Here is a 26956-nt window from a genome sequence, read left to right as displayed (position 1 = left end):
ATAATATTTCCCTTTATAAATACATAAGCATAAAAGCTATTCCCCTCCCTTCAAGGATGTAATTTTGCTCTAGGAGGTTTACTAAACAGTAAAAACTCGTAGCAAACAGGATTCCCTTGTCTTCATTGTTATCTCCTTTAACATCCTGTTGCTTTAAATAGAAGCAGAAGTACTTTTGATTATCAAGAAAATACTTGTCTGCATTTGTCGATCCATCAGCCTCCAGATGGAAGAGGAGAAAGGAGAAAAACTGAAAATCTGTGATGGTGCAGTGTGCACATGCTTCAGAGCAAACTAAGTATGGACAGTCTGGGAAGGAAACAGAAGCAGGGAAAGAAGAGTATAGGACAAAAGCTAGAATGAGTTCAGCATTGTTTACTGGAAGGAGGACTAGTGAAAAATGCTAACTGAAAATGCTGTAAAAATATTCCGATTACATAGATTTGGTAGAAATTTTCAGCTTTTCCACTGCACGTGGTAAAACTCTTTAAGAGATTTAAACAGCTACCTTTTCAATTCTGTTTGTACTTCTGTGCATTAATTCTGCCCCAGCATCCCTTTCCCTTCTCTGGCAGCTGCCTGCCTGCCCAGCATGGCACGTGCAGTCCCCTCACTGACGCTTGGTGCCTGTTCTGCCCCGAGCCTGGTATGGGGAGCCCAGCAAATGCCTGCAGACTCTCTGATGCTGCTGGGCTCTTTCTGCTCATAATCGAGACAAAAGTAGTGGCTTCTGGGGGTGTAATCAGCATAGTCGAGTCTGCAGGTTGGTTTTGGAGTCTGGCCTGTGAATATCTTCTGTAATTAGTAGCTGCATTGATACCCTAGATCAAAATACAAAAGGACTTTTAGCCAGTGATTTTAAATTGCTTGTTAGCTAACACAGGTGAAGAGGTTTTTAACATTGATTCCTCTTCTGCAGCGCTACCAGCTGTAGTTTTCATCTTTCATCTGAATAGATTTCAATTATTTCAGTTTGTGTGTATCTTTATGCACATAAAAATCTTTTGGTCGTAAAGACAGATTCATTGAGAGCCATATTGGACGGGTAGTAAGTTTTTAACTCCTCTGTATAGATTTGTTAAGGATTTGGAGGGTCTTTTTAGTGTTCAGGGTGGTTTTTTGCGGAAAATGTAGGGAAGTTTTAAAATTTTGAATAAAATATGGTGGCATAAAAAACCTTTTTTATTCATGTCAATTATGCAAGAGGTATGTCACAAGCCATGACGTCAGTATCTCTACTGCCATTTTCTTTGTGTTCTGTTAAAAATATTTCTTTCCTATGCACCTGTGTTGTATGTTAAATTGAATAGGCCTAAAGTGCTGTCCAATATGCAGAGGACCACATGTCTATTTGCTGTGCCTGTGAGGTAAAGGTATCACAATATTGTATCACTTAAGTAAGGTTGTTCTTTCTGCAGCCTTCAGGAAATCTCAGCCATGGGCAGTGTATAAAGTAGTGTCCGCGCTCTGCTACGCTGATATTTAGTATGCAAATGCAGTGTGACATCTACAAGCTTTATAGGGGTAAAATCTTAAATTATAAATAAATACTTATATTGAAATATGTACGTAATCTCTGCGTCCAAAATCAGGTAGTCCCAGTTGACTGTTAATGATAGTTTTACTTCTGTTGCTGGGGTAGGCAGGTCTCTGCTTTGGGAGTTGGGAAGTTTCCTCTGTTTGTAGTTTACATTGTTTACTTTAGTCCATGTTTGTACGTTGCCTCTGTACTTCAGGAAGGAGTGTTTTAATGAGTTGTGTTTGCCAAGGTAATAAAATCCTTCTGTTGGGGGAAACAGCCTGGAAGCCAGCTTCGATGTTGTGTCAGAGACCAGCTTCATGCTGTCAGGTGGATGTAGTCCAGTGTTCTCTGCCCTCGAGTGTTGTGCAGACACAGGACCACCTCTTGGCTGGCAAACGCACAGAAACAACTGCCAGCATGATGGGAAGAAAACACAAGGAAATACCATAACTAGAGTCTTAAACCTCGTAAGGCTGTGTCTAAAGGCATGCAGAAGGAATTTGCATTACCAGCAGAAGAAAATCTCATGTGAACACTTTGGGCTTCTAGTTTTCTAAAAGGATCTAGATGAAACATTGCACAGTGCGTTTCCAAGGCCTCCGGGCAATTACTTAGATATCAGAGTAAAGCTTATAATTGGGATATGGGGAGGATGAAAGGACAGAGTTAGGAGCAAACTCAGTTTATGAAATTCAATGATTGCATAATAATCCTTTTGCATGAAATGAAATATCAATAAATGCAGTCAAGCCATGCATTATCTGTATATCCATGTTTTTAATTGTAATGTCATTTTCCTGTTGCCACATGTTCACCAGTTCTCTTGCTAAGGATGAGTTTTGAACAACTAATTGTGTTTATATAGCTTTCCATAAAAAGATGCAAATTTGTCGTCTGAAGTTTGTAACTTGCCAGAAGGCTCCTTTTCCTTTAGGGAATATTTTGCTTTGACTTAATCATATCAAAACCATTGCAAACAGCTAAGCACAAGGTGTCCTTGGAAAATCGGGGGGTTATTTTAGTAACAGTTTTCCCCCCACAAAGTTAAGCATCATGAAGAGTTTTATTTTTTTTCTTCTTAAATGGCAGTGGCTTTCAGCAGTAAAGCTTGAACTTGGTCCATTAACAAAGCTTGTATCAGTATTTTGAGAAGCTTTTTTGGACTCCACTCTTAAACTCTGCTTCTCTTTTGGGGAAGTTATGAACTCTGCAACCTTTCATATGATGGTTGAGTGGATACAGAGAATGAGAACTCTCTCATGCATAAAGTTGGTCCCGTCAAAACACATGCATAAGCATGGAGAAAAATGTCTTGAAGTTTAAGCTATTGTTGCCTCTCCTGTAAAACTGGGGAAGCCAGATGTCCATTTCGTTAACTCGGTTTCTGTATGAGCACTCAGCAGAATTGCTTTTTTAGTAAAAACCATTGTTGTTGGTACTGGGTTGAGCTGTTAGATAAGATCTAGACACTTGTTTGTCAAAACTGATTTGCACTAAATGCACAAAAGTAACTTTTGTGAAAGTGAAGTTGAACTTGTTGGGAGCTACCAGGCGATCGCTTCCCTGCCCTGTATGCTGAAGCTGAGGGGCTGTACGACCTGCAGCCCTCTGATCCAGAAATATCTCTTTTGAAGAACAACTGAATGTTTTTCCTCAAACATTTCCATCCTTAATTTCCAAACACTTGAGTGTGTCAACAGTGAAGACTTATTTTTGCCAATGACGTGATGATGTTGGAGGAAAGTCCCTGTATACAAGAAAAGGCTGCATCTACTAGCTGTACTCAGTACACAGTTGAGAAAATTTTCCATATACATGCTGCTCTGTGCTGTATTAGTTACACAGGCACACACACCCCTGCCTACTACTGCATAAATTCAGATAGCCCTCAAAGTTGAATTTAGAAACCTTATTGTTTTGACTGAGACCTAAAGCTGGCAGCCCAGCTTCTGAAATCTATAGGTAGACTATGCTAAACTCTCCTCCTTTAGATGCTTTTCTCAGGAGATGAAATTAGTAAGGATGTTTGTTTCAGAGAAGTGGTAACTGGCTAATATGTTTTAACAAGCTGGAGCTTTACAGTTTTTAAGTCATGGTTTGATATAATCTTAAATGATTGCCTTGGGCTTGATTGGCATTCAGCTACAAGAGCCAGAAGAAAGATGATCTTGACTTGGTTGAATTCAGGGAGCTGTGAGGATTGAGGGAGCTTATTAAGACATTTCCATTTTGATTATGATCTTCTCACTGTATGGACAGTCCTGCTGTGTATAGGGACCCCAATAACATCCATTTTAAATAGAAGAAAGATTTACTTTTCATTAGTCATGGTGGTTCTTCAGATGCTACACAACAGTGTGTTATGCTTCCAGATTGAATGGAAAAAACCCACATCAATGTGTCACACTGCTCAATGTACATTAGACAAGTAGATCTCGGGTGCATAGTGTTAGGTTAAATTACAGCAGGGACTCATTCAGCACAGTTGCTTTCTGCTCATGCCTTTTGCTAATGACATTAAACGCCATTTGGTCTTAGCTGGGTGCATCTGGATTAACGTCAATGCATTCTCTTGTTATAGGAGCAGCTTACTGCCAGTTCATGGACATGTTGTTCCCAGGGTGCATTAGTTTGAAGAAAGTAAAGTTTCAAGCAAAGCTGGAGCATGAATACATTCACAACTTCAAACTTCTGCAAGCATCTTTTAAAAGAATGAATGTGGATAAGGTAGGCATCCTACAATCACCCACTGTATTTCAGTCATTACAAGTTTCAAAAGTTGTATAAACTGGGTAAAATAGGGGAAACAAACTTCAATACTTTTGGTCTACTTTTCAAATTTTGGACTGGGAACTGGAGTTACAAGTTGTATGTGAAGACGTTCTTGCCCTTTTATCATCTGAAAATGGTATTTAGTCATGAAGGAAGAAATTTGGCATGCTCCACTTAAATACAACTGAAAATTGAGTCCATGTGTCCACTGAGGAATTGTGCAGCCTAACCTGTTATATCTTAATATCAGAGACCCTTTTAATAAAATACCATGTGTTAGAAATTCCTTGCTATCAGTGAACCTTAATTTTAGATGCAGTAAAATTACTCGTGACCTGAATTTCTAACAAAATAACTTGGAAATATTCTGTTCTAATTATTCCATGTTTCTTTTCTAAAACCAAGTTTAAGGAATTTAGATTATTCAAGAGCTGGAATAATTTACCCAGTGATTCAGTAGGCTGGACAGCACATGTGATCTTCTAAAGTTAAGAAGCCTCTTAGAAAATGGCTTGTGCAACCATAAGGTATTGGCTTATGCTTGAATGAGAGTTTGATGGACTCACCCATATTAATTACTGTGTTGATCAAAATGAATAATGAAAGTTGTGTTGTCACACTTTTATTTTTATGCTACCTGTATACCCTTTTAAAGGTCTGCTCTGGCATTTAGTGATGCCTTATTCTGAAATTTAAACAGTCTTAATAGAGAGTAATGTGAGACTTTTATAAAGCACTGGAAAGCTCTCATTATTTCCTGAAATGTTGTGAATGCTTCTATTTACAGTGTAATTTGCTAGTGAAAAATTGGAAAGCTTAATAAAGTTAACATAATGAATTTAACGTTGTTAGTTATTCTGTAGGGAGCAAACTTACTATACCTTCTCAATGTAGAATTAAGATACAAATGGAACAACCTGAAAGGGCATGCAAAATGCTATATTAATCCTTGTAGGAGTATTGTAGACTTACAAAATGCTGTACAGTTGGTTTAACCTTGAGCAAAAATTAGAATTGCAATGGTTTTATGTACCCTTTTTCCAGCTGAAAATATGAATGCATTCGGGAGGCGTTAAGATCCATCTAACTTGGCTCTTTAAGCAGCTGCGTGAGTTAAGCAAAACAAGGCAACCTTCCTACTGCAGTTGTAGTCCCTGTCTACCCAGAGTGTCTGGGAAGCTTGGGCATTGTAATATTGCCCCAAGACACCTTTCGGAGGTTTTGTTTCTGTGAAAAATTTGCAGGATATGGAGACATCCTTGTAGCCTTTCTTTTGTTTTAGTAAAACTTTATAGGCATTTTGGTCAGCTTCTGCATCTCCACAAAGTGTTCTATGTATAGCTATATATGGAATGGAAAAAAATTACAAGGTTAAAACCTCAGGGTTAGTTTGTATGATGAACATGTGCTACCAAAATGTAGGTTGGTTTGAACTCCAGCATATCTTGGAAAAGCTGCTGGGTTTTTGTAATTCAAATAGTAGGACAGAGAGCAAGAAACTGCTGTCTGCATGTTTTGAAGAATTATTAGTTTTTAGTACGCCAAACTGTAGCATGTCTATTAAAAACAAAAATCTCTGGTTAGCAGAATATAGTTTTACTCCCAGAACAGCTTCATTCATTGTGGCTGTCACTGCAATAAGAAAGGAGTAACTCTGTGGAAGAGCTGTTTAAAGGCTGACATACACCCATTGTATGGCCATTTCTACAGCTGGGTCTTTGTTTTATTTTAGTTTTCTTTCTTCCTAAAAGCACTTGCAAATCCACCATAATTCCCTTTCTTTTAGGAAGGAAACAATGACAGAGGAATATTTCAAACTTAAACAGGGGAAGCTTAGGTTAGATATAAGGAAGAAGCTCTTTACTGTGAGAATGGTGAGGCACTGGAACAGATTACCCAAGGAAGTTGTGAATACTCCATCCCTGGCAGTGTTCAAGGCCAGGTTGGATGGAGTCTTGGGTGACATGGTTTAGTGTGAGGTGTCCCTGGCCATGGCAGGGGGGTTGGAACTAGATGATCTTAAGGTCCTTTCCAACCCAAACCATTCCATGATTCTATATACTGATACAGTTGGTGGATTTGTTCAAACAAGTGGCTATATGTAATTTTCATATTTAAAAATAGTAGTGATATATTATTGGAACCTTTACCTTTCAGGTAATTCCCGTGGAAAAACTGGTCAAAGGGCGCTTCCAAGACAACTTAGATTTCATTCAATGGTTTAAGAAGTTCTTTGATGCTAACTACGATGGGAAGGAGTATGATCCTGTGGAAGCTCGACAAGGCCAAGATGCTCTTCCCCCACCAGATCCCGGTGAACAGATCTTCAACCTGCCCAAAAAGTCTCACCATGCAAACTCTCCGACTGCAGGTAATTTGCATCTTAAAGAATTCCATTTCCGTCTCTGAAGACAATTACCCCCTGTGATACATTTTACATAAATACTAGTTAAAAATTATTTCCTCATGTGGGTGGGCCATTTTTTTTGCCTTGCCTTAGGCTTAGCATCTGAGATGGCAGAAGTTAACTTCTTGTGGCGCACTCTAGTTTGGCCCAGCCATATTGAACATAGTGTCTCCTCCACTAAACCCTTGATGTAAGTGTTGTGGATTCTAATGATGTCTGATAGTGGAGACAAATGCATTTAACCTTCTTGTTGCTGAATGTGGTATGTGTAAGTGTATTCTAGATCATTAAAAGGAGTATGTTCTTCCCTCACACCTCTATCCTTACAGGAAATTGCTAACACATGCTGATTTCTTTTTTATTATTTATGGTGAGTGAGATGCTTCCAAATCTTAAGGGCTGACCAGAAGGAAAAAAAAAAAATTGATTTATTGATTTGTGGTTTTATATGCTTATTGTTCAGGTATGCAAGCCCTCTCAAGTGAACAGTATACAACTATTGCTCTTTCTCAAAAATACCTCTGTCTTCCAAGCTTTTGTTTGTACTGGCTTTTGCTAGGTTAGAGTTAACTTTCTTCACAACTTCAACTTTCTTGATTGTATGGTGCTATGTTTTGGAGTTGTGACCAAAATAGTGTTGGTAAGACATGGATGTTACAGTTACTGCTTACACAGAGTCAAGGCCTTTTCTGTTTCTCACATTGCCTTGCCGGCAAGCAGGCTGGAGGTGCACAAGAAGTGGGGAGGGGACACAGCTGGGACAGCTGACCCCAACTGTCCAAAAGGATATCCCATACCATATAATGTCATGCCTGGCAATAAAAGCTGGGGGAAGGAAGAGGAAGCAGGGGGGAACATTCAAAGTGGTATTGTTGGTCTTCTCAAGTAACCATTGCATGTGATGGAGGCCTGCTTTCCTGGAGATGGCCTGCCAATGGGAAGTGGTGAGTTAATTCCTTATCTTGCTTTGCTTGTGTGCACAGTTTTTCCTTCACGTCTTAAACAGTCTTTAACCCAACCAGTGAATTTTCTCACTTTTACCCTTCTCATTTTCTCCACCATCCTACCTGGGGACAGTGAGCAAGTGGCTCTGGGGGACTCAGCTGTATACTGGGGTTAAACCACAACAGTGTTTCTGGAACAGGCCAAAGGACTAAGCCTGATCTTTGGTGTGTGTGTGTACTATGGGCATGACTGGTAACTAAGCAGATGCCATTTTTTGGTAACTGAGTTAAGTGAACAGGAGAGTAGCTAACATTTTTCTAACAGAATAATCACCGAAGAATTGTTACTGGGGTTGATTGCCTGTATGCATATAGGTTTGTGCATACAGAAACACACATATGTGCACACAAACTTAATACCTTGAATGGTTTGTTCTGGGTTTACCTTCATGCTAACCCATTCCCCAAGTAAGGATTAATTTTCAATTGACTTAAATCTGTGACCTGTCTTCTCATGGGTCAGATATGCACCAGAGCTGGCAAAGGGAAGGGATAGGTATGAGGCACCCTCAGTTTTAGGCTGGCTTATGCTCTGGAATCATACCCAGATTTCAACGTTCTGCTCTGATTGCTTCTGACGTCAAAGTGGGGCATGCTTGGCCAGCTGCCTTCAGCTCATTAGTGCTTCCAGGAAATTGAGCACCTAATAGCAGGTCAGTGCTGCTCTGGGCTTCTAAAGCTTGTTTACATCTTTGTTTTGCACCATCTTGTGTCTGAACTTTTGAATTTCAGGGCCTGGCATGCTATAATTTCCCATGTGATGTCTTGCACTCCCTTTGAAAACAGAAAAACCCAAGTGCTTATGTCACGATTGAAAAATTGGGAAAGACGCTCTTATCAATTACAGACTTTACCATGCTTGTTAATTTTTCTTGCACATGGTCTGTTTTTACCGAAGTCACAAATGTGTCATCCAAATTAAAGCTGTGGAGGTGACAATCCTAGGGAAATAGAACAACTACTGGAGTACAACCAGCCAGTTGATACGGAGGATAATGCAGTGATCTCGTGTTGTGTTGCTGGTGTATGAAGAGCATGTCTTGTGCCTTTCCCAGCAATTGAGATAGTGTGATGAGTTTTGTTAAGATCTTGTGGCTGTGTGACTTAGATTTTTTTATGGAGAAGTTCCTTCAGTATGAAGTATTGTCCAGAAGTATGAGAGGCAGGATGCTAGTATAGTTTCTGTTGAGCTGAGGAGAGTGCATATAGACAGTATGGGATGCTAGGTGAAATGAGAGTTCTAGCTTTTGTTGTGCTTCATTTTAGAACAGAACTATTTCTGTTAGGTGTCATTCATAGGTTTATTCAGTTTCTGGGTGCACACATTTTCATTTCACTGATGCCTTTGTGCTACACCTCACCACATTATGTAGCCTGGTTGCTTGAAAGGATGGGAGCCCTTGATGGCTGCCTGTTGTGGAGGGCATTCTGGGAGGAGTGTAGTGTGCATCTGCCAGCTGTGTGTGCCTAATCTTCTGCCATTTAGGAGTAAATTGAGGTGATGTGGAAGCAAGTCCTGGGTAGTTCGGAAGTTGCCATGGAAGATGTGCTTCTGTACTTCTGTCTTGTGCAGTTGCACAGTTAGCTGGAAATGAAGGTGTATTCATTACTGTTGTTATAGAAACCATAATATGCCCATGTGAGCAAAGCAAGTTTAGTGATTTATAGAAAAAAGGCAAAAAAGAGATCTCGTCAGTTCTTCTGCAGCAAGTTAAGACTTCCCCACCCCATCTGGACCTTTGTTTTACTTGATGATACAAGCTCAAACAGAGAATACATACCCATGAATAAGTACAACATCAGGTGGCATAATTTAAACTGATATTTATGACTTTTATGTTGACTATACAAATGACTTATGTTTTGTTTATACCTGACTTCTATGTTCATGTTTTGCTGTTCTACTTTCCTGGCTCTTCAGTGAAATGGCTGAGGTTTTGGGCATGGCTGTGCTTCCACTGACTTTGTTGTGGAAGCAGTAAACCTTGTGGGCCGCTGAATACAATAGCCTCTTACACTAGTGCAGCAAGAACTTGCCAGCTTCTGTAGCAGTTTACCACAGTAGCTTGCCTCTCTTTTTGTACATTTTCTTTTTTTATGTCATTTTTAATTTGTTTGATTTGCTCTATATTAACAATGAAGCTCTGAAATATTGTACTGCCTTGTTTCAGTTCATTAGCAGGACAAAAAGATGCAACAGTGAGAGAAAATAAAGAACCCAGAAGATCTTTCAATGTAATTCAAAAGTTTTTAAACAATGTGCAGTGGACATAGCTCAATGTATGCATCTACTGTTTAGTGTCAGGAGCAAGCAGACATGTGGGTACTCATTCACACTATATTTTTTGGTTTTGACAGACTTTTAAATATGCCTATTCTAAATTGATCAAGTATATAAATTTCTAGATAATTAATTAGTTTAGCTATTAGTAATTTCATACACATTTCAGATGATTCCTGTTGTCCCACAGAATAACTCTTCCAGTGCAGTTTGCCAGAGTTCTGTTTCCAAGTGATTTAGGAGGTGCTGAACTCTTCAATTATTCATAACTGCTTCATAGCACTCTGTTCTAACACTGTATTTTCAGAGGTAGACTAAACTATGTCTTCCAGATAACAAGAAACTATCAAATCCTTAAGGACTGCACTGAAAGCTTAACCAAAAATGTACTGGCATGAATTAGAATGATTTTTGATAGTTTAATCTGACAAATAAAACTGGACGAGACCCATGGTTTCACGTAGCTGCTTTCCATACCTATACATGGCTATTTACATATATCTCTGCAAATGAAGAGTGTGGTCTTTTATCTTATTTTTAGAATTTTTTTAAAGCAACCCAAACCTTGAGACATCTGAGAACACACTGGGTTTTGTGTTCATCGGGGAGCAGGCCAGCAGCCATGGCCTTACCCTTTCCAAAGGCGATCCAGCCGAGGAGTCAGCACAGGTCAAGGATAATGCAGCTTGGAAATGGAAGCACAAATGGGTCCTTACAACTAATCTGCTGTGCCATCCTCGCGTTGCCTCATCCCTTCCTTGAGAGACAGAGCCGATTTGTTGCCAAGCTGACAGGGGTACAGTGGGTGGATGGCTTTGGTGGCACAGGTAAGAGGCTGCTTCTAGGAAAAATAGGAGCAGCGAGGATTTGCCAGGTAAATCCAGCTCCCAGCTCTGGGGGAATGAATATGTTCTCATCCTTCGAGGAGCAGAGCCAGCAGCATAGACCACCACTGCAGGCCCTCTGCCAGCAGCACCACAGCTGCTTTTAGATAGAACACCATCTGCTAGCCCTGAGCCGACTTTCGATCTTCTCCAGCCTCTGCGCTGCTCTAATGCAGTGGTAAACAGCCTGCAGATGCAGCGTCAAAACTGAGTCAAAATTGTTGTAAGGGATTAAAATATTAGGGCACTGTTGTCTGTGCCAGCTCTAATGCTCCCCGTGGAAAATAGCAGGAAAAGCTTCATCTGATCAAATTGAAAATGGTGATCAGGTTGTCAGGATTTCAGCTTAGTGTCTTATGTAAGTGCTCCTGTATGTCAGAGCAAATCTCCATGGAACGCTGTTCTGTGTATAGGTGTGAGGTGTCAAAAATACGTGGGTAAAAGACAGCTTAATAAAATTAATTATTTACACATAGGCTAAAAATTGCAAGAGGTTCTAAGATCTGAAGGCTGTTAGATGTTGTAGTTTGAAATATTCAGTGAGAGCGGGATGACTAAAGCAGAGCTGGAAAATACTGGAGGATCACATGAGGGCTAAAAATACTCGTGCTATGACAGGGAAAATAACCAGGGCAGAATGAACTGTTTGTGCATGAATGCTTTATATATAATGTGCCATTGAAGAGCCAGTTGCACAAGAAAAATACTGATTTTCTTTAGGGAAATGGTATATCCTACTGTGGCAGATGTGCTGTAAATTAATTTTGAGGGATAAAAATACTCCACAAATCCAGTCTTTATTTCAAGAGCTAGTGATCAGTTAGGACTCCTGGGAGACTAGAGAACTCCTCCTAATGCTTTGCTTTTCTTTCCACCAAAACATGCTACCTTTTCCCCCCGGTGGCATGTAGTTGGTATTGGCTATGGTAACCTCTGCGGTGATATGGTGCTCCAGGGCAACGTGGCAGAGCCCCAGAGATGGGAAGAGCCGTAGGGCAATGAACTGAAAATGCTTTTATGCCTAGTTCATATGAGGCGAAGGAACTGTACTAGCCGATGGGAACAGCATGTGCAGTGACAGTGGTGGCCTGGGAAGTAGAAAGGGGCTCAGCCTTCATACAGACACACCTCCTCTGTCAGCATGAGGAGATTTTAATATTTAAACCCACTAGGCCTGAGAATTTAGGCCACAAAGCAATGCTGCTCACAGTGCAGGAGCCAGGGTCTTCTTCCTAGAAAGAAGATTGTGTTTGAAAAACAGTGGTGGAAATGGCAGTCTTTTCAGTGTACTATGGGTGTGGTTTGAATGTGTTGCATGATCTTTCATATTGCAATATGCTTCTTGGCATATTTTCTTTTTGAGACTGCTTTCTCCTTGTAGCTAAGCAGACAGTTGGACTTCAGAAAATGCAGGTTTTCAAAAGCATTTCAATTTTTAAATTGTATTCTTCTGTTAAGCCTGTGCAGAATGGTTTCATCAATTGATGATGAATGCTTGCATGTTTGGAGATGTTTCTAGAGAAAATAGGGGTTTCAGTTGAGAACAATTAATAGTTGCCATTATAATGCTGACATTTTAAATCTAAAGTCTTCATTTATGACAGGGAAAAGGCTGTGGTTAGTTCCCATCTCTAAAATCTCCTTCTATTAAAGGCAAACTGAGGGAGTGATGCCACCAACAAAACCTTTTTATCTGACAAGCAGACTGCATTGTATGTTCTTACTTGGATGGCTCTGAAATTTGTAAAAGGTGCTTCAGTTTCAAGTATTTGTACACACTGCTCTTTGCCAGCTGTCTGGAAGTGATAGCAACATAGAGCTCATTGGACTGTACTGTAGCCGGCAGCAGTGGAGGTATGGAAAGCTGAGGAGACAAGGGCCCTGCCACCCAGGGGAAGGTAGTACTGCAAAATAATTAGGTGGCTACACTGCAGTATGTTGGGATGCTGAAAGTCAAGTCAGGTTTTGTCTGAGGGCATTTAATTCCTATCTAGCATCATTTGTCATCACCGTTGCCATTAAGCATACCTAAATTGAGCAGTTCCTTGCATCCCAGCGTAGCTGCAACAGTGTGTTCTCACTCGTTTGTTGTAAGTAGGTGCAGAGTTTTTCTTTAGCTCATGAAGAAATTGCTAGCTCTGTGGCCTCTCAGCGGGCTTGGGTTCTTTATCTGTGGCATGAGTCAGGAATATTCATTTTAATGAAATCCTTTAATTGGAAGATAGGCTGACTGAGTGATTGCCAAATTCCACTGAAGCAGTGGTTGTGTGGGCTCAGCCAAGTCTCGTGCTTGCTCAGGGCTTCCATTGCTTTCCACGCTGTCCTCATGCACCTCCACAATGTTATTCATGCATGTGCTTTCTCAGAATTTTGCATAAATATTTAGCGGTGTGCTAATTATACAGCTTCAAGGAAGACTTCTCTCTAAACATTAAATAGGTCTCTTGTCTGCAAGACCGTGCTTGTGATGTAAAGTGACCTGGAATTTGTAGCCGAGCTTTGTTGTGCCCAAAACCTGCACACTGCCAACATCCACTGTTTTAAATTGCAGAAGTGTATATCTGTTTGTAAAACCTAGTCTTCAGCAAAAAGTACTGAATCTCAAACTGTGAGGGCATATACTTAACTATGATGGACTGGCTAGTAACTGTTTCTGGAGCACCACAGATGGAAACCTATAATGCATTTCAAAGCTGGTTTATCTAATTTATTTCAGTACAAGAACAAATTATTTTGTCTTTCAACTGTGAATTTATTTTTCCCATTTCTGGTAGTGTTATATGGGCAGGTACAAAAAGTTATCCAGGTGCTAATTGAAGTGGTTGTTTACAAAACCTTCTAATTGGACCTTGCATTGACCTAAAATCAGAGCATGCTGTAACAGAGTTCTCACAGAATAGTGGAGGTGGGAAGGCACCTCTGAGATCACCCAGTCCAACGCCTCTGTTCAAAGCAAGGTCACTTGGACCCAGTTGACCAGGACCATATCCAGTTGAGTTTTGAGTATCTCCAAGGATGGAAACTCCCCCAGTCCCTCTGGACAACTTGTTTCAATATTTGATCAGAGTGAGGAAGCTTGTTCTTATGTTTAAATGGAATTTATTGTATTTCTATTTGTGCCCATTGCCTTTGCTCTTTAATGCGGACCACTGAAAAGAGCCTGTCTCCATCTTCTTTGCACCCTCCCTTCAGGTATGGATAAAATCTCCCTGAAGCTTCTCTTATCCAGTCTGAACAGTTCCAGCTCTCTCAGCTGTTCCATACATGTGAGGTGCTCCAATCCCTCAGTCATCTTCATGGCCTTTTGTTGGACTCTTTCCAGTGTGCCCCTGTCTCTCCCCTGCTGGGGAGCCCTGAACTGGACCCAGCACTCCAGATGTGCCTCCCTCCACCTGATGGCACGCTCTTCCCAATGAAGCTCAGTAGGCTGTCAGTTGCCTTTGCTGCAGGGGTGTATAGCTGGCTCATGCTTAACTTGGCATCCACCAGGACCCCCAAGTCCTTTTCTGCCGCACTGCTTTCCAGGCTGTTGGCTGCCAGCACGTTGTGGGGCATGGGGCTGTTCCCTTTCAGGGCAGGGCTCCACACTTATTTTTGGACATCAACAGCAAGCTTGAAAATGAATTGGTAATGGGTCACATTTATGGTGCTGATTGCAATGCAGGTCTCCTAGTGGTCAGTGAAGAGCTGGTTACTAGGTATTTTTAATCTTGTGCTTTGTCAAAATGTGTAAATGGGTTATATATAAATATTTTCATAGAAGATATGATATTGGACAGAATTAAAACTGTTCAGATTATATAGCCCCTCTGAGCAATGTGTTAGGAGTTATTCCATAATTGCAGTAATTGACTGCAAAGCCATTGTGGTGCTCAACAGCAAAGTCGTTAAGTCTACCAAGATCTTTCATCTCCATTTAGATATCTGGCTGTCTCAAGTACTTTGTACTATTCTGCCAAACTGGATTCTTTAATTCTTTTATGAAATTAAGCTTCTTGTTAGAATGCGAGGCTTACCTCTGAGCTGATTCTAAAACTGATGTTTCAGAATAAATGTGCAGTAAAGCTGCCTTTTTTTTTTTTTTCCTCCAGGAAATTTTAAATTAGAAATCCCAAGGCATTCTCTGTTGCAATTAAGTTCTATCCAGCTGTCGCTGATACAGTCTGAAATGCTCAGGTTAGCTGGTTTTAATCTGGTACTGAAATGGGGATATTGTGTTCATTTAAGAGCTGATCCTGAGCAGCAGAACAGAAGTCGATTTCTTTTGATTTGTCTGAACATTATAAAGCTTAGTAACACTTTGGTGTAGAAATTCAAAAGGCTTTGTTTTTTTCAAAGGCAGGCAGAATGTATTTAATGTATTGTCGCTATCCAGCCCTCCCTGTCTGCAGACAGTGGCAATGTGGGCTTTCTCAGCACACTCTGGGAGGGCATCTCAGCTGCAAATAAGAGAGAATACCTGGGGATTAAATGTTTGTGCCTACTCTGTCCTTAACTTTCTCTGCAGGTTAAAAAGAGGTGTGTACTTAATGATATGGCTTTCTGTGATCAGAACCCCAACCTCCAAAGAACTAGCTTGCTTCACAGGGCTATTGAGCATGAAAAGGAGCAACAAGCCATGGCTGCACAATGTGCCTTGCCATAGGTCTTGTACCATGACCCCCCAGGAGAAATGGTGAGGAGCTGACAGGTTGGGGGATGTTGCTGTAGAAAAGCTGAAGAGCTTCTCTGATGCTTGCTTGCAGGTGCTTGCTGCCTAGGCAAAGCCCAGTGCTGCCTTCAGGTGGAGGAAGGGTAGTTGGTAGAGGGGGAGCTGCACTGACCAGCCAGCGTTTCACATCTGAAGGTCCACGGCTTGTTTTATAACATTTAATATTCACTTGATATCCTGAACTGCATCTTGCAGGCATAGAATACAATAATAAATGTTAATACTTTGGTTTAGTATTCATATATAGTAAATGTCGTATAGGTAACTGTTGCAGTTGTGCATTACAAGTATTCATTAAATAACTGGACACCCAGCTAGAATGCTGTAGTTAAAGTGATTATTTCATTTGTGTGTTTATCATGCATATTTTGACACCAGTTTTTTCTTTATTTGCTAATCCAAATGCAAATTACTTTCCTGGCTTTGAGAGCATCTTAATCCTGCTCTGAAGCAGCTGATTTTTAGTTAGTCAAATCTGGACTGAACCTGGAAAGTGTTGAAGGCAGGGTGCTAAAGTTTATGAAATGGCCTAAAGAAAGAAATAGCAGCAAAATATCTTGACATTTTTAATGTTTTTTCCACAAATTAACTTTGCTGGTCTAAGTATGATGAGAAAAGCAATTTAATTTCAGGCATATACACAGCATTGAATTTTCCTAATTTCAGCAAGTCCGTGTACTGCATCTGAAATCTGCTAGAAGTGAGTTTGTGTGTGCAATTAGGCATGGAAGCTATCGGAGTCACGAATTCCTTTAAAAAAGTAAATGTCTTGCATTAAAGAGCATGGAAAAGGAGGATGGGTATCTTGCATAGAAATGTTTATACATGTTAATTGAATTATCAAGTTGTTTTTGTGTTCTTTTGGCATTAGATGACCCAGTTTAATATAGAATTATCCTTAAAGGCAGGGGAAGATGCTTGTTACAGGGAGAGGCCTGTGACTAAAGCAGGAAAGCTCAAGCAAGCTTGATTAAATAACCCATTGCTGCTCTCCTTTCCCATCACTTTTCAGCCCCTTCAAGGGACCACAGTATGCAGTTCTAGGTCAGTAAGACGGTGCGAGTTCCACAGTTAGGGCATATAGGCAGGCCCACAATTTGTGTCTCTCCCTCTCCTACCTTTCCCTGCCTCCTTGTGATTTTTTTCCCAGTAACACCTTCCTAAAACATTGGGTTTACAATGAATTGCTTTATTAAAGTGTTGTCTGATGCTGAGGGTACAACGTGGAAATGACAACTTAGAACAATTTGTAGCACACCGTAAATCAAGTAATTGTGTGGGAGGAGCAGCTGGTGAGGTGTGGTGAGGTGTGGTATGGAAGGTGGCTGCTGAGAAAGTTAAGGCAAATCCCTCCGGAACTGGTGATCTTCAAGATCAGAGCTCAGCTGGCAGCTGGGTGCTTGCTGGATTTGGGCTTTCTCCCACACTCTGTGTGGCCCTGGCTTCAGAGCCAATAGTATTCGATGGTGGAGGATGGCCATTGAGCCCATCAGCATGTCTAGATAACTGTATTTTGCTCTTTGTAAGAATCATAGAATGGCTTGAGTTGGAAAGGACCTTAAAGCTCATCTAGTTCCAACCCCCCTGCCATGGGCAGGGACACCTTCCACTAGACCAGGTTGCTCCAAGCCCCGTCCAGCCTGGCCTTGAACACTGCCGGGGATGGGGCAGCCACAGCTTCTCTGGGCAACATGTGCCAGTGTCTCACCACCCATACAGGAAACAATTTTTTCCAAATATCTAATCTAAATCTCTCCTCTTTCAGTTTAGAGCCATTGAATAAACAGTGATAAATGCGAGTGCTGCAGAACAGGACTTGCAATTCACATGCATGCTTAATAAATCAAATAAAATAGGTTGGAGAGAGAGCTGGGTTTCTGTTCTGCCATCTTAACCCAAGCAATTTTTGTAGCAGATATATGTCCACTGCATTTGAAATTTATTCCTAGTTGGAGGGAATTAGGAGAAGGCAGATGACAGGGCTTGTGGGAACCAAGGCAAGATCAACAGCAGTGGGCCAGGCACTTGTGTACTGGGGTCGAGCAACTAAATCAAAAAGCCAGTGACAAGGAGAGGAAAGATGGCGAGGCAGAGCAAAGTGCCAGGAGATGTGTGTGAGGTTCATATGACGGCACTGCAAATCCTTTCACACAAATGTTCCTCTGCTTGGGCATTTGTGTGCTGCAGGCATTGTGAAAAAACATACGTGTACACTTTTGTTCTTGCCATTTTTGCTGGTAAAGATGTTGCCCCATATTCTAGCAGACTTGCAGTGCGAGTAATTAAAAACAAATAGCAAAACCTAAGCAGATCAAAACTCATCTCTTGGTCACTATGGCAACTGTGAGTTCACCGATGGGTTTAATTCTGCATACTCTGTCTGAATTTCAATACCTATGTCTCAGGGACTGTTTACATGTGAAAATGAGGGAAACAGAGACAGTGTAGCTGAGTTTATTTCAAGTCTGTCTTTCTCCAGGGAAATTGAAGGTAGGTATGTACAGTAAATATTGGGCTGGGGTAATGGTCAGTTAATGGCATTCTTTTTCTTAAACCTGAAAGCTGCTGAGAGCTAAGGGAACTTCATAGTCTTAGCTTTGTTTTAGTTTCAGAGTTACTCTTGGTGCCAAACTCACAGTAAAACTGCTGGGAAATGTGTTCTTTCCTTTTTGTATAGCAGCACTGGAACTTCTTCCACCGTCACCTTGAAGTCAGAGAGAGAATGGCTGCCAGTAAAACAAACACTTTTGCTTCAGTATCAGGTTAATAGGAATGTATTTATCACTGAGAGAAATCTTTATTATTTATTGCATTTTTCAGGTGCTGCTAAATCCAGTCCAGCTTCTAAACCAGGATCAACACCTTCTCGCCCATCTTCAGCAAAAAAAGCTGCACCAAGCAGCTCAGCATCCAAATCAGATAAAGATTTGGAAACCCAAGTCATACAGCTCAGCGAACAGGTAAATTTGCTTTAGGCATAAAATTAGATGCATTCATTGTCACAGGCAGGCATGAAATATATTGCCCTCTGTTGAATGATGCTCTCCAGAATTATAAGGGGACAAAAGATTGAAACAGCTCAGCTGGGAAGGTAAAAAAAAATGAAAGTGATTTATTGTTAAAAATACCATCTGACAGAGATGACTGGTGTTTGCCAGGATTCTTTAAAGGTCATCTTAGGAATGACAGGTGAGTCTTGCTGAAGTGTGATAATTTTATTAGATGTTAAAATGTATCTTTTCTTTCACTTGGATAGGAAAAACTCCAATAGTGTCTTTGCTCTTGTGTATTACAAATTTGAAATACATCATCTCAATGTGTCATTGTGGAGAAAACAAACCCGTTTATAATACCAAGGTGTTAGAGATTTACAGCTGAATCAAGACTACTTCATTGCACTCTGCTTTCTGCAAGGGAGGCATTAAGAACATAATAGGCTTTTTTAATTTAAAAATGTGATCTACCTTTGTGAGAATACTTAATTATATCACAGAACACTATAATATAACTAATAAAGCTTCAGAATTTCTTAAATGTTAGGAATGCAAGGGCTTAATTTTCATTTATGCTATGAAGCTTTACACCATTCTCTCATTCCTGGACATGCAAACCGTATCTCCACTGGGCATGAAAAAATGCATCTACATGAACCTGCATCTGGCCCAAGACTGTGGTGTTGGAGTGGTTTAAATGCCACTAGTATAAATGAGGTCTGATCCCTGTATTTGTCCTGGATGAGGGAAAATGGAAAGGAATAACCTCCTATTTTAAAGTCTGAGCTGCTTGGCAGCTGCATTCAGGAAGAAGTCATTACTCTGGATCAAGTGTAATTTTCCGCAATTAAGGGCGTTTCAGTTTCAGACTTTCATTGACCCAAACAACAAAGATTTCAGTTTGTTGGGACACCATTTACAAATTCGTGGTTACTGTTCCACACTTAAAGGTGGTGGATGGATAGCCACATCCCAAACACAGCACCCTGTGGATTCAGGGTGAAATTCTGAGCAGCAGAAAGCACAACAGGGGCTACCAGCCTTCCAAATGTGCTTTTCTGTAACAGAAAAGTTTCTAAATGTTGCACAAGGAATGGGTGTATATATTTTTCATGGAAGCTTTTTTCTTTTCAATCAATAGAAGAGTGGAGTTCAAATGTCAGCTTGATGCAACTTAAACCATGACATTTGTACTCAGAAGTTGGAATGAGTTTGCTTTAGGAGGAAGGGTTGGTTTGGATCTGAGCAACAGCAAAATATCTGATCTTTATTAAAACAGGCAGCCACTAGCACATCCACTGCTAATGTATTCCTAACACGTTCCACGTGTGAAAACCTTAAGCTCTATATACAAATAACCCGGAGGGAAAACTGATGATTTCCCCCATCACCAAAGAGCAGAAGAAATTTTGTGGATTTGGAAAGCTGGTGTTTTAATAGCTAGTTTTTAAGAGACCTCTTCTAGCTAGAATGGTCTGGAAGGCTTTTTAATGCTGGCAGCATTTGGTATCTCATTTCCCACTAATGGTTACTTATGCACCCTGAGCATATAACAGGAGCCAAAAAAACTATGCTGCAAGCAGCTCTGAGCCAGGTTTTTCTGAGCCCCAGTCTGAACATGCTGGAAGACCCAAATTGCCCATTTTTAACCACTCTCCAGTAACCAGGGAGATGAGGGCAGCAGCCACTTTCTACCCAGTTGTTGTCTTGATTTTTACCCAGCTGCTGTATTGATTATGACTAAGAAATGCTGAATGGTGTCTGTGGGCATCAAATTCCTGTATGACTGTAATGCTCTTTTTTTCAGCTCTTTCATGAATGGCAGCTAAGGGAGAGTGAAACATCTGAACTCCCTTGCAATTTGTAATGGAAAAATTTAAGTAGTGGGGATGTCCATACATTGTATTTTATCGTAGGGTAGCTTAATAAGCTATTTGCAATACTTGTAAGCTGTCTATAACATTTGCTAGTTTAATGACTCCCCAAAACCTTAAAATTTCTCTTGAAATGGTCTTAGCTATTGCCTTGGTCTGTGCTAGTAAATTGAACACTTCCAGGGAATGTCACTGTGCACTGGAGCTTGATTACCCCTAGCATTAAAATTCTAAAGTGGTCCCTGCTGAGATTTTGGTCTGTGACAACTAACACTTTCCCAAAGAGTTTTTCTGAGTGCAGCTCAGGAGATGACACAGACCAGGGATCTTTACGTATGGAGAGGGGACCTTTATATATGGAGAAGGGACCTCTAAGTATGGAGCATGGTCCTAAGAACCATTAACTGTATGACAGTATGCAAATAGTTTCTGAAAACAGCTCCAACCTGGCGGCATGTCTACAGTATGTGCTTAATCTTCAAGCTGGCTCTGCAGCCCTGTGGGTATTCATACTACCAACAAGAGCGATCAGAGAAAAGACCAGTTAATAAGAGCTGCTGCCTTTTCACCAGTTAACTGGATTGCAGAGGGGTACTTCTGGTCCAGAAACAGAGCGTGGGAGTTAACGTGCACTGTTGCTTATACAGGATCAGCTTTCTGGCATGTTCATAGAAGGAAAAAGTAGGATGTGGATGTGCTAAGTATCTGAAGAAAGACAAATTAATCCATCATAAACAGGTAGTTGATATGTAACTGAAAAAAAGCATATCTGCTTTGGTTATAACAACATTTACTGTATACTTAGCTAATAAACTATGTGCCTATATGTATAGTTTAATGATTCTGTTTCTTAAAACGGGGCGAATGTGATAGAATGGAAACAGGAGAATGCCTTCATAGCAAGTCAGTCAGTAGTGGAGATGGTCTGAGCAATTAACTGCCAATGTTTCAGCTGAAGTTCATTGTTTTCCCAAGCTCTAGCAAGCACAGAGCAAGAGATCTGGAAGCAGTTACATTCTTGTTCTGTTTGGATGCAGGCGTCGCTCTCAAGGCATATGTTGCTGCAGATCCAGAAGACATGTCTTAAATGTGAGGTTTTCATCTATAGGCCAAAATATTGTGAACTCTTGTTCCATTTTGCTATTCCTGCTTTCGTGAAGAAACAATTAATTTTAAGGTGACTGGTCATTGCATCAATCCTAGATTCAAACTATTAAGGGAAGACTTGGGTGTCACACTCAGGCAGCTAGTCAGATATGGGTTAGTACATGAATGAGATGCTCTGAGATGCTGTCTGCTGTCTGACACCTCTGAGAGTGCAATCAAAGGTCAGAAAAAGGCATCGCCAGCTCAGCAGTTATGGAGAAATGAACTGATAGGATTTAGTAGGCTGTCAAAGCATTGTTTGAACCCTGCTGGTATTTTTACTAGTGAAGGAAATAAATTAGCTTGCAGTAAAACTGGCAACACAGAACATTCTATTAAATGGTATCAGTTCGCTGAAATGTAGTCTGATGAGATTTGATTTATTTAGCATGTTTTATTTAGAAGATCATTTATATAATTGCAGGCCTTAAAACGTGGATGTTAATTTGGCTGTAATTTGGATGTGATTGGGGTCAGTTTGTTTACTGTAGACAGCTTCATCTGTGATTATTTCATTTGGTTGTTACATTGCTGTCTTCTGAATTTGCAAGCCTCTTACGTTATCCTGATTGTGCGTGCCCTGATGGACAGTAGCTTATCTATTATGATCCCACAAAATTGTTCTTGAAATATGTGTGTGTATATATATGTATAAAAATATATTACAACATCTGTCATGAAATATGCAAGGCCTAATCATTAACTGCTATGTTGCCCATAAATTTGTGGCAGTCCTAGTGGTGAAATTGAGACTGACAGTATAGCTTGAAGACTTATGAACAAGGTTGCAAAGAGAAAGGTACTTGGCATTTGAGAGAATCGGATCAGAATGTCCATGGTGCAGCCGGTCACGGCATCAGAGTGCCAAAACATGGGTCTGTAACAGTATGGTAAGTGGGGGGGACAGAAAAGGAGAGCTGAAAAAACAACACAGCACTATTCACATTCACAACTAGAGGACCTTTTAGGTTCCTGACTAAACTGTTTCACTTAGTAAGCTTCTCTGCTAGATCTATTAGGCAAGGAGAATACTGTAGGTTTCCCAACAACTACACATTAATCCAGCAAAATAATGCAAGTACTGAGCTGGAAGCTTAATTAATTACCATCACATGACACTTCTGGCAGCCTTGTTAGGAGACAGGACTTAGAATCATAGAATAGTTAGTAGCCCTGATTCCTGAACTGCTGCTTTGAGGTTTCAGTGAAAAAAGGCACCAAGAAAATTTACCTTTAAGGATCAAGGTTAAGACGCACCTAAGAAGTGTAATGGGGGAGCCTGATTTACTATTGTCTATTGTGTAAGGTTCAATCTAGCACTTCAGGAAAAAAATGGACTTCATTTTAAGCTGTAAAATTGAATATATATTTAAGATTGTTTAGCATGCATAATTGTAGACTGAGTTATTTTGTCTTTAGTGCACCTCAACTGATGCATCATGTCTTGGTTTATATGCAGGTACATTCATTAAAACTTGCACTTGAAGGCGTAGAGAAGGAAAGGGATTTCTACTTTGGCAAATTAAGGGAGATTGAACTTCTCTGCCAAGAACACGGGGGAGAGAATAATGACCTTGTGAATCGGCTAATGGAAGTCCTTTATGCTTCAGAAGAACATGTAAGTTCAAGCTTAATGCTTTTTATTTAGACAAATTTCATAATTTATTGTCACGGTATTGAGTCATGTCCTATATTTTGGTCAGCAGAACTGTAGCAGCTACGATTTCCATGCCTCCTTCCCTGAAAAGGAAGTTTGCATTTACAAGCAACTGACTTTACCTGGGGAAGGGATTCAGGAGGCTGGTTGGTTTTTGCTGCTTTCAGTGTAGGTTTTGTATTCTAGGTTTGCTGAAGTTGATCTGAAAGAGGAGGGTGTGTGTCAAAACTTTAAATTGGTTTCATATGGTTCTGAGCCTTAATTTTGTGTGTCTTCTGCCTTTCTGCATAACGTCTTTTACTCATGTTCTTCAATGTGTTGAAAATCACAGAAATTCTGACAGAGGTGCTGTTCAGTGTCTACAGCTGTGAACCTTCTGTAGCCCATGTGGCGGTGTTGTAATATGTACGATGCAGGCTGCCAAAACCATAATTATATCTGCAGAGATAATGCTCTTTAGCATTTCTTCTATCCTGTTGCTATAAGCAAAATTCTTCCTTGTGCAAACCCAATAATCCTCTATCACCAAAACTTCAGAAATGTATTGTCTGCAAGATTAAGCAAGAATCTCATTGCATCTTAGACTTAGTGCTGTAGACACTGAACAAGAAGCTGCAAAGGGTCCTGGTTAAATTCTTCAGATACATGCAGGGATAATGATTCAGTGGAGATTTAGCTGAACTACTCCCATTCATGTGAACTAAATCCCTGTATGCATTGTGCTGACAGTTGACCCTTCAATCTCCAGTGGATGATGGGTTCCAGAGTGTATGAGCATCAACTTAATCTCTCGGCAGCACTGTGGTACCATAGGCTGTCTTACATCTGTTCCCAGAATGCTGTTGCAGCAGTAGTCAGCAGCCTTCAAATCTTATATCAAAAGTAGCGCTGCAGGAACTACTAACTCACATGCTTTTCTAAAAAAGACTAGTGGAGCATAAATGAAAGCGAGGTGCAAGAGGGACATGAGCTTGCTGCTGACAGGGGCCACTGCTCAGATGGGAAGTGACAGGGGAGAGAGGATTTGTTCAACAGTGCGGGGTGAGTGTTAGAGAGGAAAAGGAGGAGGAAACCATTATTTTCACAGGAATAAACAAGAAGACAAATTTGCCAAGCACGTGATAACAGGCTAAAAGAGTTACATACATATAGCGGTCAGAGAAAATGTCTTCTGGATTCAAGAACAGTGATTTATTTATAAAGCAAAGCCAGAAAAATCCCTCTTCTCCCCATACCCCTACCACATCTGTCTGTCTGGCTTAAATAGCAAGTGATTCCGTGCCAAGGAATGCATTTGTTGCTTTTCTTCCTGCAGTTTTCCTTACTGGCAGAACACATTACAAAATGTTCACTTCAGTCCACATCCTAGTGTTTTATCTGCTTCCTCCCTCCAAGCCTTTCTCTGTTGAAAGCATCATCTGTGCCTGCACATGAACTACATATGACAACTGTGCCTTTATCTAAAACATGTTTGCAGTTGGAGCCGGGTACATTACTCCATCAGGAGAACACTGCTCCCCCAGAGAATAATAGAGAGGCCATTCCCCACACAATTTTTTTGGTACCTTTTAGTGGGAGACTTGATCTCCTTATCTTCCGGGGTGCATTCCCTCCTCAGCTTAGCGCATAGACCATAATTTGCTGAGGAAAGACCCCAATGCATTAGCCCTAAATCAAAGACACTGGTTCCCTTGCTGATGCAGCTCCTGCCTACCTTTTGGTTTTGGACTTTGCTATCTCATTGCCCCTGCTTAGCCCTTCAGTTCTGTTTTTCCTGCTTTCGTAATGAATTTTTCCCAAGTTAAATTCTATATCTTGCAGCATTTTGCAGGTTAATCTATCAGTAACAGCAGTTTGGCTTTCCCGGTCCCCAGGCTGGAAATAGCCCCAATTCCCAAACCACAGACAACTTCAGCATTCCCAGTTTCTTGCTAATGAGTTCATTGTAAATCCAGCTTAGATTTTTATTTTTATCTCTGTTTTAGAGTGTCTCAAGTAAATGGAGGCAAAGTGGAAAAAAGATTACATTAATTCTCAGGATTTGTGACATTTATAAATGATACTGTGGCCATGAGGCTTTTCTTCAGGAAGGAGATGCACCGGAAAGCAGCTCTCACATACTGCACAAGTGATCCCTGACCAAGGCCTTGTGCTTGAATATCGTGACTAACTTAGATTTGTTTTCAGTTCGTACTTCAAATGACTGCTTGATGGCAATCTTGAATTCTTCCTTCCTAGCATCTACTGTATTTGACATGGCACAGAGATCACGTCCTATCTTTCATACCAACTTGTTATTCAGAAGGGACAATTTATGCTTAGTTTTCTGTTAAGCTTAATTAAATCCTAAAAGAAAAAGAATAAGAAAAAAAATCTGGGCAGCACTTTCAGTGGTCACACCTCCCAGTAGCTCATAGGTACCCCACGAGCATTGTCAGGTGAATTTTGTGTAGACTGGTTCAGAATGCAAGTACAGAGTTTAGTTCCTATAAAAAGCATTCTCCAGAGGTTTGAGTATTATAGTACTGCATTGAAGAGATTTTTATCAGGTTCATGTTGTGGGGTGGGCTAACTAGTTTTCTAGAATTCCAAGTCATAGTGTAGTTTCAACTGTGTCACTTCATAAGCTTCTCTTTTGTTTAATTCAGTATATGCTAACATTTTAAGACTGATTTAATTTTTTGGGGGGGGACGGTGTCCTGATTTTGATGAGGTTTTGGGTCATACAGCACAAATATCCATCCATTTGGGCTCCTTGTCTTTAGAGGCTCCCTTTTCCCTGTTATGGTTCTGTTTTAAACATCATTATGTCTCTGGTTATATAAGAGGGATGTTGTATTTGCTAGTGTCATTTAACATTTGGCTGATCAGTCTGCAATACATTGTATTTTTTAATTACAAATTGTTCATTTGTAGTCCTACCTCATCAAAAACATCAAAGTTGACAGAGAACAGCGTTAAAAAAAGGATACATTTGGGTGGTGGGGAGACGTGGCCCCTACCACTCGTGCTATGACTGCTATAGACAGCACTGAGACCTCAGATAGTAGATAGGAGAGCTTGAAACTGATGAACCAGAAGAGGCTACATGTCTAGTTATGAAACCCAGGGCCATGTAGGTCTTGCATAAAGCAAAAATGAATGGAAAGCTTTTGATTTCCTATATAGGCTATCCTGGTCGAGTTCAGGCAGAAGTTAGATCAAATGTCAGCAATCCACCCGTCAGTTGCTCAGCTCAAGTTTTCAAAGCAATTGCTCAAAATGCAGCTGGTTTTGTATCTTTCTGCTCTAGCAGCTACTACATCTGCTGCTGCTTTTGGAAAAGGCACCCACACCCCCAGCAGCTGGTTTTTGTAAAGTCTACCTCTTCCAATTAGAGGCACACCTGAATACCTTGAGGCAGATGGATTGAATGGTCAAAAGAGAGCACATCTCATTGTGGGAGACAGAGATGACCATGGTAGTGTGATCCAAGCCAGAAATAAATGTTCTAAATAGATCTTCCACTAATTTCCTTATTAGGGGATGCTATTCAGGGAGATTCCATAGTCCCAAGGTAATTGGGCAAGTGACTCTTGTCTTTCCCATTTCATGTATTTATACAAGCTGTACATACTGAGAAGCACGTGTCCAAGTCTCAGAACAACTTCTGAGGTAGTCTCATAAGATTTACCATTTCCATCAAAGGTAAGCCTGGCAAGAGAG

General features: G+C 40.6%; 1 protein-coding gene across 4 annotated transcripts in view; it reads left to right on the top strand.

Annotated features, from left to right (window-relative positions):
* Nucleotides 1-26956, top strand: part of MAPRE2 (microtubule associated protein RP/EB family member 2) — a 102107-nt gene that overhangs the window by 70295 nt on the left and 4856 nt on the right. For all 4 annotated transcript variants that reach the window (XM_030512562.1, XM_030512544.1, XM_030512552.1 and 1 more), the window contains 4 exons: nucleotides 4104-4249; nucleotides 6452-6665; nucleotides 18402-18541; nucleotides 23054-23212. In XM_030512562.1, coding sequence (XP_030368422.1) covers nucleotides 4104-4249; nucleotides 6452-6665; nucleotides 18402-18541; nucleotides 23054-23212 — 659 coding nt within the window. The remainder of the gene's footprint in view (nucleotides 1-4103; nucleotides 4250-6451; nucleotides 6666-18401; nucleotides 18542-23053; nucleotides 23213-26956) is intronic.

Source organism: Strigops habroptila, chromosome 1, assembly GCF_004027225.2.
Source record: "Strigops habroptila isolate Jane chromosome 1, bStrHab1.2.pri, whole genome shotgun sequence".
Lineage (NCBI taxonomy): Eukaryota > Metazoa > Chordata > Aves > Psittaciformes > Psittacidae > Strigops > Strigops habroptila.
Note: the sequence above shows the minus strand (reverse complement) of the source record. Positions and strands in the feature narration are given on the sequence as shown.